This window comes from Heliangelus exortis, chromosome 6 (assembly GCF_036169615.1).
Source record: "Heliangelus exortis chromosome 6, bHelExo1.hap1, whole genome shotgun sequence".
Classification (NCBI taxonomy): Eukaryota; Metazoa; Chordata; class Aves; order Apodiformes; family Trochilidae; genus Heliangelus; species Heliangelus exortis.
Window position 1 is genome coordinate 10,765,391 of NC_092427.1, and position 14,136 is coordinate 10,779,526.

The 14,136-nt window shown below is 40.7% G+C and overlaps 1 protein-coding gene across 8 annotated transcripts in view; it reads left to right on the top strand.

The window, feature by feature from the left end:
• Window positions 1-13,717, top strand: part of MYLK (myosin light chain kinase) — a 187,910-nt gene extending 174,193 nt beyond the window's left edge. For 5 of the 8 annotated variants that reach the window (XM_071746633.1, XM_071746635.1, XM_071746636.1 and 2 more), the window contains 5 exons: window positions 6,153-6,305; window positions 7,315-7,438; window positions 8,634-8,763; window positions 9,649-9,768; window positions 11,539-13,717. In XM_071746633.1, the coding sequence (XP_071602734.1) occupies window positions 6,153-6,305; window positions 7,315-7,438; window positions 8,634-8,763; window positions 9,649-9,768; window positions 11,539-11,789 (778 nt within the window). In that variant the 3' untranslated portion in view covers window positions 11,790-13,717. Of the gene's footprint in view, window positions 1-6,152; window positions 6,306-6,450; window positions 6,916-7,314; window positions 7,439-8,633; window positions 8,764-9,648; window positions 9,769-10,563; window positions 10,614-11,538 lie in introns of those variants that run through there. The other 3 variants (XM_071746637.1, XM_071746640.1, XM_071746639.1) reach the window with 3 other exon arrangements.
• Window positions 13,718-14,136: the final 419 nt, after the last annotated feature.

A 14,136-nucleotide genomic window follows, 5' to 3' on the forward strand; every position in this document is an offset into this window, starting at 1 on the left:
CTTTCCATTCCCTTTCAGCATTTCTTTCTAGATCTTGAAAGCTCCTTTGGATCACTCCGTAGTTCAAATGGTGCAGACCACACACGCAGCACTCAGATGACAAACTCATTTATTTCTCTGGCTTTTGGGGCCTCCTGAGTTACAGAGTCGTGGAAGGGCAGCATGGAGAGAGCAGGGATGGAGACCCCCCCGTTCCCTCAGTGCTGCATTGCCCTCTAGAGGCCTCTGCCGCCCTCGGGAGCAGGGCGAGAGCTCCAGTGGCAGCAATTTTGGGGGGCGGGATGGCTTCTGTTCCTGTCGTTTGTTATCAAAGCAGCCGTGAGGGCTCCTGTGTTTGCAGCACTGGCAGTGCCATGCCGGGAAACTGAGGCAAAACTCGTTGGCAGCAGCGGTGTGTGCGCCCAGGCATAGGGCTGGGTGCTGCCCCGTACGGTGTGTGCTGGGCAGCACTGTCACTGCCCAAGCAGACAAGGCAAAGGGAGCAGGTGAAATCGATGGAAAAAAGGTGAAATGTCTCGCCAAAGACCAGTCTGCTGGCAGTGGCAGAGCTGCTGCTGCCCAGTTTCTCTGTCCATCAGAAGCAAGATGATTGGATGCTGTCATGTTCAGCTGATGGGATTGGGGTGGTGTTACACTTGATTCAGGTGGCCCAATATGCCTTGTGAAATATATTATGAAATTACTTATTTGCTAAGGTGTCGTTAAAGCTCATTTAACTCTTCATGAGAGGAAAATTACATTTTCCAAATGCAACAAAAATCTTTTTGACGCATGGCCACAATAATGATTAACAGTAATAATCAACTTTTGCCTTCCTTGTGACAAGAATAAAGTACTAGAAGTCAGGGCAGACCTGTGAGTCATCGCTTGGACTTTCCTGCTCCACCCCAGAGTCACAAGCTCCCCATCTGCCCGCACTTTCTCAGAGCCCAGCTGTGTGCAGACTCACAGCTCGGAGCTGCTCTCCACAGAGGGCCATCGCATCATCGTTACAGAATGCAAATGAAACTCATTGAGAACTGCATCTCTCTGTAGTAGTAGCTCTGCTTTCCTGTTTTGATTATAAGCACAGAACTGCCAAATCTCATGCACGAAGTGTGAGACTCACATACCATCCCTCTGCCTGTAACAGTATTTCCATCCCCTCTCCCACTGACACTGAGTGGGGCCATGAAGGAAGAGGTGAGCACGGAGCAGAAAATGAACTTAAGGGCAGGTTTGCTACAGGCAGCTGATGGCCTGAAGCTTCCAGTCTGTCTTATGTCCTAAGTGAAGCATTAGGGAGCATTCTACAGCTTGACTTGACAAAACACCTCTTTTAAGGTAGGATTCTAGTGTTAAGAAACCTGTAACCTGCCTAGAAAGGGACTGTGACTCCACTATAGTCTGTGCAACAGCAAATGCAAACCAGGTTTCACCAAGAGCTGCTGAAGAGATCTTAGTGAGTGAAGGGTCTTCTCTGCAGAAGAATAAATGGATAACGTGTAATCTCAAGTAGGAAACAGGGTGACAGCATTCCTCCAAAACCCTGCAGCAAATCTCTTCCAGCCTTCTGCTATGCAGGCGTTAAGTACAGATATCACACTCCCTGCTGGGATGCTGCATCTGTCTTCCTTATGCCTCAACTGACTTAATTCCATCCTACAGCTCATGGGGTCCCTTTCCACATTTCTAAGCTACACATTAAATCCTTTTATCTTTCTGGATAACTTATACAGTCCTGTCTCTTCATCAGACTTCGTTCTTCCTTAAATTTCCCTGTCTGTATCCTCTGCCTCATGTTTTTTATCTCCCACTTTTATCTTGCTCTCTGTCCTGTTCTGCATCACACTACTGTCCTACATACTTAAGTTGATCTACTGCCTTTGAAGTAACAGGCCACAAATATTATAGCTTGTGTATATCATCTCCATTTATGTCTATTTCAGTGTTTCTTTTTGCATTTACAGTACTCTTTATCTAATGAAGAATTCTTTCTTTTATCTAAGGAACATGAATTCTTTCCAGCTCTTTTATTCATTTTATTCCTCTGGGCATTGCAGAATTTGTTATTTTTTCTATTTCTGGTTCTTTTCTGATGATCCATTTGGATAGCCCATATTTCCAGTACTTAGCAATCTGAAAATTTTTCTAAATTTTATTTTTATTTTAAACCAATTTTCACCCTTAGATTTCAGTACCACATTTATGTACATTGAAAGTGAATAGCCCTTTTCCTTCTGCCACCATACAATCTGACTGGTTTCTGGGAGGAACTGGCTGGGGCTGATTCAAACTTCCACTTCCTTCCCATAAGTTCTTCGTGCTTTGTCAAGAACTGCCAGGCAGTGAATATCTCAGTTGGTCTCTGTCAATTACTAGTTTTTCATATGCTGTATCTTAGAGTTATTAATATCACATTTGATCTTGTTGTATCCTTTTTTCCTCCAGCACCTATCTAATAGCACACATCCTGATTCTTCAAACCTTCCCTTTCCTTTTGATCTATTGTGTTATTCATCACTGCTGTTATTCCTCTCTTGTTTAGCACTTTAGACTGGTTGAAAGCTTTTGACATGCTGTTTGGGTGTGCAGACTTGGGACTTTGATAAGGCAAGACATGCTGATGACTTATACTTGGCTCCATGTCATATTGAAAATTTGAGCCTTTTTAATATAAAAATGGGAGAGAGCACTCCTTGTTCTTTCAGTAAAGCCGGTTGGGGGCCTTTAATGTCATGACTGTACTGCTGAAAAGAAAAAGAATTATTTGTTCAGTGGTACTGCCAAACTGTGATTCCTCATTAATCCACTGAGCATGTAAAACAAGGATGGGAACACAGAGTAACACCCGTGCCTCAGCACTGGGCTGCCTGCCTTTACATGGGCTCAGTGGACTGTCTTGTGCCAACCAGTGCAGGAGTCAGTCAGCCCTCAGCTAAGGAAAAGGTGATTTTGTCCAGTGGATGCTTGTCCTCCACAGAGCAGCCTGGGACTGTTCTATTTAACCATCAGCCCAGACCAGTTGCTGCTGCAAGCACTGCTTGCAGAGGAATGCTCAGTCTGGCATCTTGAGACATGCAGCAAACTCATCTTCCCTGGATTAGTGGCAGCCTTATGCAAAGACTTCCAAGTGTTTGGAAATAGATGGGCTTACACAGGAGGTGAGGCCAGCAACCACACTGGACCCTTTTGATCTTAACATTTCTAAATCTACACTCAGAGTTTTCTTAGAACAGACCAGTAAATGTTAAGGAACTGCCCGGGAATAAAATATCTTCTTCTTTATTTAGAAGTGGAAACTGTGAAAGATTTTTTAAACAAATGGTTCTCAACATGCCAGGAAGCTGCCTGGTTAAGTAGCTGGAAAAATGTTTTCAGTAAACAACTTGCTGCTTGTCTAATAGTAACTTTGCAGGGTAAGCTCAGTATTAATTTTATGGAGCTGGTAGCTCATCTTTATCACTCAGCTTCAGCATTCCAAAAAGAAACTGTTTCCATAATCAGTCAAAGGAGTTGCTGAGCCATTATTACTTTAAATGGCTATTAAGAGATGAACAACCAAGCCTTAGGTCAGTTATAACTGTGCTAAAGACAAAAAATTCTCATTGTAATCTACACTAATTGCTGGTTTTGTTTTCTAGCTATAAAAAGGGATCCAGCTCTTTCAAGTATTTCCATGACAAGGCAACTCATTCACAATGTAAAACTGTGGTAGAAAGAGAAAATTATTTTAGCCTTACAAACCTGCAACAGCACATTCAGAAAGACAAGAATAGGTTCACTGAAATGTTTGAATGGGTACTGTTACACTGCTATTTGGAAACTACAACTAATACATGGGATGGGTCAATCCTACCACAGCATTTAAGATTTGGAGAATTCTGTCTTGCCATCCTAAAAAAAAAAAAAAAATCCAGAAGCTAACCAAAACAAAGTTGTAGGGCATTGGTGTTTCCACATGGAGCAATGTCTCTGTAACAGTTTTTTTAGCGTGGAGCAAATCTCTCAATACTGCAGCTCTTACCTCTGCAAATAGGCAAAAATATTATCTAATGTAAGACAAGAGGTGCACAAAACTATTTGTGGTAATACTATGCAGAGTTCACCTCGGCCATGCTTTGATCATGTGTTGAAAAGAAATGGGGTTGTTATTGCTCTGACTGCCCAAGCATGTCCTCTGGAAGTTTACCTGGATGAAGAGAAGATGTGCATCTCTTATACTGACACTGAACTAAAAAATACTTCACAGATCCTCCATTTGTATAATATGTGAGCCTTTTTAGCAGCTGCTGAATTGGCTGGGAGATTACTGAACTTGCTACATAGTCAAAAATGAGACAATTTTGCAGTCATCATCTGGAACCCAGAAATGCATCCTGAATGAGACTTTTTTTCCACTTTCTAAAACATTATAGAGAATGATGGCATTGTCATAAATAGAAATGCTAAAACGTTGGAGTGGGGGTAGATTTAAGGCTCTGCAGGAGTGCTTTGCAGATTCTAGGACAGAGATTTTGCTTCAATGATTTACCTGGCCACGACTGCTGATGTGCCTGAGGGCAGAACGGAGGGAGACTCTCCAGCCTTGTCTCCTGGAGTAAAGCAAGTGCCGAAGACAGAGAACAGTCGTGGAAAAGTTGCTTTATGTGAGCATTTCAGTATGTTAATCTTCCAGTTTTCTGTAACACACGCCTGTCATATGTTCATAAATGGGTTTATAGTATATTATACGTTTATAAAGTCATGCTTCGCTGTTGCATTTGAATGTGCCCCATGTTTACCTTCTGCTCTACCTCCTTCTGCCTGAGAAGAAGCAAATCTTTTATCTTCTTCTCATGTATTATTACTAGAAAATTTCTGAAGTATACACGTTAAGATTGTAGACTCTGTTGTACTGCACACAACCTCCAGAAATGGTAAAAGATTTAGTATCTGCTTTGTGTGAGGCTTCAAAGAGTATCTGCTTTGCCTATAGAAATAAAATCCTTAGGAAGAAATTCCAAGTCATATTTTGAATGTAATTAGTAAGAAGAAGTGGCAAAATACATTTTAAAAAGACTGTACTAGTAGTAGCTCACATTATTTGACCCCAGTCTCTTTTTCTACCAGTCTGTTCTGTGATATTCAGTAGCATCTCCGTATTTTTCCACATAGTACTTTCAGGACCCTAACAAGTTCCAGTTATTTTTCCATATTTAAAAAAATGTTTAAAAGTACTATTGTCGAAATACAACTGGTTGTTGCAAGTGTTTAAGACAACTGTACAGAGAAAGCAAATACAGTCTGTAAAATTTTAATGAAGAATAGGTTAATATGTACATTGCATGCCAGGAAGAAGACCTGGAAAAAATCTGATTAACTTGTAGTTCTAAGGAATAAGTAACTTTCACCTGAAATTTTTATTTAGAAGGTTACATATGCAGGAACCAAAAATATCTGGATGCACAAAGGTACAGTGCAATAAGGGACAACACTCAGCTAGAGAAAGATACTCTGCCTGATTGCCTTTCACTGGGAATTTATCAATCATATTGAGTAAAAATCTTGGAAGCTCAGTGGACGTTATAAAAGAGCATTATTTCCATCTCATGCAGCATCATGACTGATTGAGAGCATAAAGCCCAAATTACTTCTGGATGTATCTGTGTTGTTCTGCAGCCTGCATTGGTGTGGTGCTGTTTTATCTGGTGATATAATTCAGGATAGTTTTGTTTACAAAGTAGCTCTGTGGACTTCAAGAGGCATCTTGAGCTCTCTCTGCAGGAGTAAATGAAATGAAGTGTACAAAATAACTTGTGTCAACAGTAAAGGCAGCAAAGTCACTCTGAAAGCATCAGGGGAAAAAAAAAAGAAAAAGCGTTATTCAGCTGAATTTGGTGAGAAAATTGCAGTACTATTTATGCAGAACTAGACAACTCATTTAACAACCCAGTATGCTCCACTTTCCCCTGATTCTAAAATGTCTTGGCAAAAGAGAAGGAAGTTAGGGTCTTTTTTTTTTTTTTTTTTTTTTTTTTTCTTAAAACCAAACAAACAAAAAAAAGGAGCTTTAACCGATAAAGCTCTGCAAAGCACAGTGGGGGTCACACATTATTTTAACCTCCTGCTCTGGTAATTTGCAGATTGTCAAACTGACACTGTTTGTGTCTGCCTGTCTATCCCATCCCCAGGGTCAGTGGACTTTCTCCTTTCATGGGAGACAATGACAATGAAACCCTGGCCAACGTCACCTCAGCAACGTGGGACTTCGATGATGAGGCTTTTGATGAAATCTCTGATGATGCCAAGGACTTTATCAGCAACCTACTAAAGAAAGATATGAAGTAAAGCTGCTGGACTTGATACACTTTCTATGTTTGCATTTAGCTGAATTTGCCATTTGTGTTTCCTCACTGTGAATCTGGGTGGCAAGGCAGGCACCTCTGGTGATACTTTATAAGGAGCTCTGCGTGCTCCTCTGTCTCTGTGTGCAGGTTTCTCCTTTATTTTATGGTGCAGGGTCTGAATGGAGCATTTTCTTTTAATGGCCTTCTCGTTCTGCTTTTCCTTTCCCTCGGGCAAGATGCAGCCTGAGGTTTAGTGTGGCTGCTCTTCACTGCTGTGTGACACAGATTCCTGCATGACATGTTCTGTCTTGATCATATGGGTTGCAATTTTGCCAAATTTATTTCCTCGTGTTGCTTTCAAGTGCTGTACCTGTGAGTAGTCAGCTTTGCTATAAATCTACTAATTGAGCACAGGGGAAAAAAAATTAAATTGGAAGCCCTTTGTACAGCAGACTGAACAAACCAAAGGAAGAAAATGAGAAAATTAACTTCTAATGAGGTAGCAGACAGAGGGTTATTTATTTGTGTACCATGGACAAAGAATGGATGTGGCTGCACTATAGATTTGGACATTTCTGTGAAAGGTTCAGTGCTGCAGGGAAGGAAGGTATTAAGTGGTGGGAAATGGGTAACCTCTTTTAAGCACAGGAAAGGAGATCTGGGACCAGGTTCTGCCAGCATAAGGTAGCTGAATCATTGCCATTGTGGCTCTGCTGTATGTGTTCCATGCCTGAAACATATGGCTTCTCGTGCTGTTTTATAATGTTTTATTAACACTTTTAAATGCACATTTTCTCTCTCTCTCTCTCAAAAAAAAAAAAAAAAAGAATTGTGAAAGTGAGTTTAAGAAGTAAGCACTGCTGGGAAACAGTGCCATGTGATCTATGTTGCTAGATTTAAGCAACAGAGAGATCAGGTCTCAGAAAAGAAAGTGTAAAATACTGTTAAACTGTAAGTTCAACCATCATTAATAGCAACACTGACGAGTCTTTTTATATAAAAACAGGAGTCGCTTAAATTGTACTCAATGTCTTCAGCATCCTTGGCTGCAAAAAGACACCAAAACCATGGAAGCCAAAAAACTTTCCAAAGATAGGATGAAGAAATATATGGCCAGAAGAAAATGGCAGGTAATGAAGAGGACATAGAATCGGGCTACTTATCCCTTTTCCTAATGTTTATGATTTTGAAAACCATGTCATGTCAGGTGGTTTCTGCTGCTGGTGAGAACTCCAGCATGGGCAGAGTATGAATGCAGTAAAGCAGGTTTAGTTTTTATGGGCAAGCAGTAGGAGGGTGCACATCTGCATATGTATAACAGGTGATGATTCCATTTCAGGCTACAAAAAGGTGTACGAGTTCAAATAGTTTTTCCTACTCTTTTGGGGGTATAACCATCTCCTCCCTGCCCACTCCATGCCATCAAGGGCTGGGGAATTGTTACCCTTTACAAACCTGAACAGCCAGGGAACAGCTCATCTGCCTGGCCCTCTCTAAAGTTACCTCAGTTTGTTGTAGTTTCATTCTCTGAAGCCAGTTGCTCTGCCTTCTTGGAGCACAAAGCTTCTCATGGATACAGTTATATTGGTTTAACAATTTTCTTTGACATATTTGCTCTCCATATCTTCTTTTTTTTTAATGTTGAAACGGTTGCAGGAGGTCGGTTGTGTAGTTCAGATTGTTAGGGGAGTTGATGTTAAAAAACCTGGATCTGGCCTTTTGAGCAGCCTACAAAATATTCATGTTTGTAGATCTACCTTGTATTTCCTCTGACCTTCTACTGTACGTGTTTCTTACAAGCTCATGCAAGCTGTACAAAAATACAAGTGTCCATATGAGAGGAAATGTAGTTCAAGCATATTTTAATACCCGGGTGGTTGATTCCCAAGCCTGTCAGAGGCCCATGATGCAGATGGGACTTTCTCATTCATTTCATAGTAGCTGGTTATTTGTCCTTGGTGAGGCTCAGTCCAGCCCATGTGGCTATTGTGGGAGCTCTCTGCCACCAGAGTGCAGTTCCAGTTGAACAGGACGTGGCTTTTTCCCTGGCCCTCCTCTCGCACAGAGCTTTTTATCCGAGCTAACAGAGACATTCATTTAGGTATGAGTTCATCACGGGAAGTTTATATCTGCAACTAAATTTGGTCATTCAGACCAGCCTGCTCTGTCTCTCCTAAAACAACAGAGCTATATATAAGCAGTTTCTCCAACAATTCCAGCGAGGTTTGCAGAGATCCCAGATAATTTGTCCGAAGCACAACTGTTTCAGAAAATCACATGCCTGTTGGATTGGATTGATCAGAAATCTTCTATGTTATGTCTTAGAAAACAGGCCATGCTGTCCGAGCAATAGGAAGACTCTCATCCATGGCAATGATTTCTGGGATGAGTGGGAGGAAGGCCTCTGGGAGCTCGCCTACCAGCCCTATAAATGCAGACAAAGCAGAGAACGAAGGTAAGGAATTTTCTTGCACCATTATTTTTACCTTTCTGTGAATCACTTACTAAAACTTTTAACAAAGTGCTAAAGACCAATCATCAAGTTGATTACTCCTGTGCATGCTCTCTCTGTTTTTATCTTCCTTTTTTTTTTTTTTTTTTTTTTTTTTTTTTTTTTTTAATATCTACCATAATTTCATTGTTTTTGTGTTTTTCTGCTACTCAGAATTTACCAGCATAAGTATGGTCTGCAAATGCTTTTCTTTTTAAAGACAAAGAATTCAGGCAGATCTCTCAGCTGCACTTTGGGAATGCATGTTTATACAAAGATTACAGTGATGTATTGCTTTCTTCTGCAAGGGAACAAACAATAAAGCATTAACACTTGCTGCAACCAAGACGTGCTCTGCATTAACCACGCTCCTCACACAAGGGCATTTAAGAACAAAAATAAGGGGTCTACATTACTCCCCTGTCATCTCCATTTGAAGTGTGAATTTGGGGTTTGTAAAAGGTGCAAATGATTGACACTTGTGAAAATCAAGTAATTTTGACCTATGCATGCAGAGTGCAGGCCAAATACAAATTGAACTGGATTACCCCTCTGACCTGGAAAAGTCAAGGTTTGGTTCGTAACAAATCCAAAGTAAAAAAAAAAAAAAGATTATTCGTAGTGTGGTGGCCTGCATGTTAATTTCACTCTATTTATGGTGTGAATCTTTGTCCAGCTGCAAAAGATTGGCACAGAACTAAGCAGCTAACTTCCTCACTGTGTCATTAGCCTTACAGAATTAAGTGAAATAACAGATGCTTTCATTATTATATGGTAATTAAAAATTAAAGTACACCTTTAGAGAACCTTCCCTGTAAAATAATTAACTCTCTCTTTACTCTCCCCCAGATGCTTTCCTTGAAGAAGTGGCTGAAGAAAAGCCTCACGTAAAGCCATATTTTACTAAAAAAATGCTTGACATGGAGGTTGTGGAAGGCAGTGCTGCTAGATTTGACTGCAAAATTGAAGGTACTCTGATTTAGCATATGTCTCTCTTTTCATCCTTCCTTGACACTTTTGTGCCTTCTGCTCTTGTTTAACTTTCTCAATTTTTCTCTATTCTCTTGAGCTGGTGACATTTTGCTTTACCAATATCTGCATGTCACAGCATGAATATGATGCAATAGCAGAAATTACTTGGACCTGCATGGGCTTGTTCTGTGCTTGCCATAGAACAGAATTCTCCAAGAGTCCATGTGTGAATTACTAATTCAGAATAGCAAGTGAGAAAAGTAAGATGATTTTTGAGGGCAGAAACAGTAAAAACAGTATGGATTTTAGTACCATATATTGAAAGAGTACACTCATCATATTAAAGGCAAAAAAGTCCCTAGAAGTCTATTTGCATGAGAAATAACGATAACATCATTGCACTGGTTAGAAAAACCACATCTAGAAAATATTGTATTGTTGAGTTGTTTTAAACTTATGAGCTCAATAAAGAAAAGTCAGACTGGAATATGCAGACAGAAAGAATGAGTTCATGAGCTAGCACTTCAGCAGCTTGGCCAGGTGGGAAGGCCGGGAGAGCCAGCAGTGCTGTTGCAGTGAGAGTGATGCTTCTGTATCACAGCTGCTGCTGCAAGCTGGAAATTAGGAAAGAGCTGTTAGAACAAAGTGGGTCGAGTTGGAACCACACTGCATGTGTCCAAGTTAGACAATTTCTAATCTTAAAATGAGGTTTAGAAACTGTCTCACTGACCTTCTCCTTGTTTGTGTCTGTGCTCCTAATCTCTTTCACTGCCTGTGTTTCCTACCTCACAGTGGGGATGTGAGGATGGATTATTGTTCCTGATGGATGCTCAGCTTGAGGGGTATGTGCCCAAGTACTGCATGGAATAAAACAGATGGATGTACCACAGCTGATGTCCCAAATTTTCCAGTGTATCCCTGTAATGTTCACTGTGTATTTGGGGTTCCTGCACTCTGTTTCTGCCCAGTGGGAAGTCATCCTTTTGTCACAGTCCAGAACTTGGCTGAGACAAGAAGCCTTCAGTTTGTTATAGCAGTGAGAGTACTGTATAAGGGATTGTTCTGCATGTGTTGTACAGCCCTGCTCTGGGTGCTGGGAGTACAGCAGAGCCATTTGCTACACAAAAGGCTCAAAAACTCTCCAGCTGAGATGTATAATCAAAATGCTTTTCTTAGGCTCTCTCATTGTAATGAACACAAATAGAAAATTAAGAGTGCTGGAGTCTCTGTACAGGACAAGTTAGTGTGTAAGGAGCAAAATAGGAGGAGGAAGATTCAGAATAGCCATGACAAAGCAGCCTGAGAAGGATATTAAATTGTAGCTCAAAACACCTTGAAATTCTAAACCTGACTGTTGAGAACTGTGGGTTCCACAAAAACTGCAGCATCAGGTAAGCCTCAAATAAACTACTAAGGGTATCTCTCTGGCTCATCCTATGATCATAGAATCATAGAATTTTCAGGTGTTCCAGATGCACAAAAAGCTGCATGCAGGCATTGCAAAAGTAGTGGAAAATGGAATCTAGTGAGTTACCTCAGTGCCAGCTTTCCATTTTTTGCTACTCATAATAAAGTTGTTTCAGATGAAGGAAAAGGTGAAGCAAAAAAGCCTCACATCTACATTTATTTGAAAATAGAATTCAGTGAAATATTTGTGTATCAACATATTGGCATGTCCACACACAGATGGGGAATTAGACCTTAAAGTAATTACAGCTTAGTTAACAGTTGTGCATTGTAATTGCTGCTCTCTCTCTGCTATTGCAGGCTACCCTGACCCCGAGGTGATGTGGTACAAAGATGATCAGCCTGTCAAGGAGTCCCGGCACTTCCAGATAGATTATGATGAGGAAGGGAACTGTTCTTTGACTATTTCTGAAGTATGTGGGGACGATGATGCCAAATACACCTGCAAAGCTGTGAACAGCCTTGGGGAAGCCACGTGCACTGCAGAACTCCTCGTGGAAACAATGGAAGAAAAAGAAGGAGAAGATGAAGATGAGGAGGAGGAAGAATGAAACAAGGCTCAAAGAAAAAAAAAAGAAATATATTTAAAGACTCTCCTTATAAGGCTCAGAAATCCAAGTTATCAAAAGCACCTTGTGTGATACGTAGGTCTTTGGGGGGGTTGTTTCTTCAGCATGATCAGTTGATACCTGTTTGCTTTATCTATGGGCATTAATTCAAATCAGCAGGTGACTTTAAGTTGCTACCATGATTGTATTTACTTAAAACAAGTCATCAACTAAGTTGCCCAGTCTATTTTGAAAATCAAATGTATGGAAAACAAGTCTACAGTTATATTCTGAATGTCTTTAAGAAAAGCAGTCTATTTACTGAGCTCATTCCTCTATCCCATCACTTTCTTCAGCTGAAACTGGAGCTAAATCAGCTCCCAGAGGTCTGCTTTACAAGGAATCATTTGCCAGACATGCAGTGAATCTCTCCAGTCCTCAGAAACAGGCTGCAGTACCTTCTATAAGAGCTGAGCAGTATCTTCTAGAAGGGAAGGTCTGACACAGCCAGTGTTGCAATGTGTATGTTGGTATGAATATTTTTACATTTGTTTTAAATAGAATGCCATGGTTCTAACTTCAAACACATGTACTGCCCTTTCTCAGTGCACTGTCAGTGCTGTTGTAATACTGGCTGAAGTTAAACATCCAGGTGGCTTCCTGAGATGCTCCTGATCTTGCTTTTAACCAGCTGATCACACCTTGTCCCCTTTCCCTTATAGAACCTGTCACTTAAGCACAGTCACAGCTGTGGTTACTTAAGAAACAGACTGAAAACACAAAGACTGAGAATATTTTCTGTTGTCCTGGTCAGTCTAATAATGACTTATGATTCATATATATGCTGCTGTGAAAAAAAAAACAGGTTATTGCACAATCAGTGATTTCTATGTGCATGCGTGTGAACAGAATCCCAGGTTAGTTAAAGTTTATTTTGCATTTATTTAGTGATTGCAAAACAGATTTCAACTGATGATAGGCTGGAAACTCCCACAGATTTTTGGAGTAGCCAAAAAAATAGTAGTCTGGATTAAAAACTCCTTTATATTTAACAGCTTCCAAAGAATCTTAAGCTATATAGGACCTATTTCTACCTTATGAGCTTGACTGTCTTGTTTGTGTCTTAAACCTGCACCAGAAAGGCTGTTATGTTTTTCAAAAAATGCAGAAAAACAAAGCAAAACAAAAAAAATCTGAACCCCGTTTTTTTTCTCAGAAATGGTTAATGCACTCAGACTTAGTAACTTTGCTTTCCTATCACAGTATTGGCACTTTTAAATTTGTTGTTGTTGCTGTTCAGAGGTAATATCAGAGGCTGCAAGGTGAGATGCATAATCCAGAACCAGTGTGTCTTGTATCTATGTTTCATTCCAAAAGTAATTCTTTTTCTTTTCCACTTTTTGTGTGTAAAGTGCAGCCATGTGCATTTCAAAGGTTACCTCTTTTAAAAAAAGCAAAACATTACCTTAAATCCTCACCACTAAGTAGTCAGTGTACTTTAATACAGGTGTGTACAATATCAAACTTAGGTTGTTTGATATTACCTATTTGTGTATGTTTCATATGATTTGCTCTTCTACATTTAAAGCCCGCCCAGTGTGGATGACACAGTGGGTTTTAACTCCTTTATTCTTTATTGCTAAGTTCAGATTGCCAGCATGTCTTTTCCTTTTCAATTGATAAAAAACCTCTTGTTATACTAAACACAATATTGCCACAATTCCTTATACAGAAAGGTTTTGAATCTGATTTAGAGCATACAGAGCTTTTCTCACGTTTTTAAAATGTTTTAGGCAACAACGGGGTGTATTTTGTACCTTGATAAAAATATGCTAATGTTCTCCCAGTTTGTTAAACCATCAGAATTGCAAAGATGAGAACGCTACGGCTGTAGTTGCTCACGGTTCCTAAATAAATACTACCACAAAGCACGCTCTGTGTGTACTCTGTTGCAGGCGTCCCCGGGGCCACGCTGCCGAGGCGTGTCAGGCAGTGCTCTTCCCTCTTCTGTCCTGAGAGCTGCTCAGCACACGAGTGGACAAGGTGGGAACACTCCCTCATCCCTGTGCTGCTGCTGCCCTTCTCCTGCCTGCTCAGCACATGCTCTCGCTGTGCCCAAACACCCTCAGGGACAGCTGGGTCTGTCACTAGGTACCGGCGTGTGCTCCCCTGCTGCCTCCAGCCTCATCACAGCCTCCACAAGCAGCAGGAAGCTAAATGTGGACGGGGCACCACCTGGGGTTTTCTTTCGCAGCTGAGAGTTCCCCTGTGGTGGGGAAACAGTTCAGAAAGACTGGAGGAGCAGGAGGAAAAAGCCATCGACCTCTAAATGTAGATCCTATGAACTGTT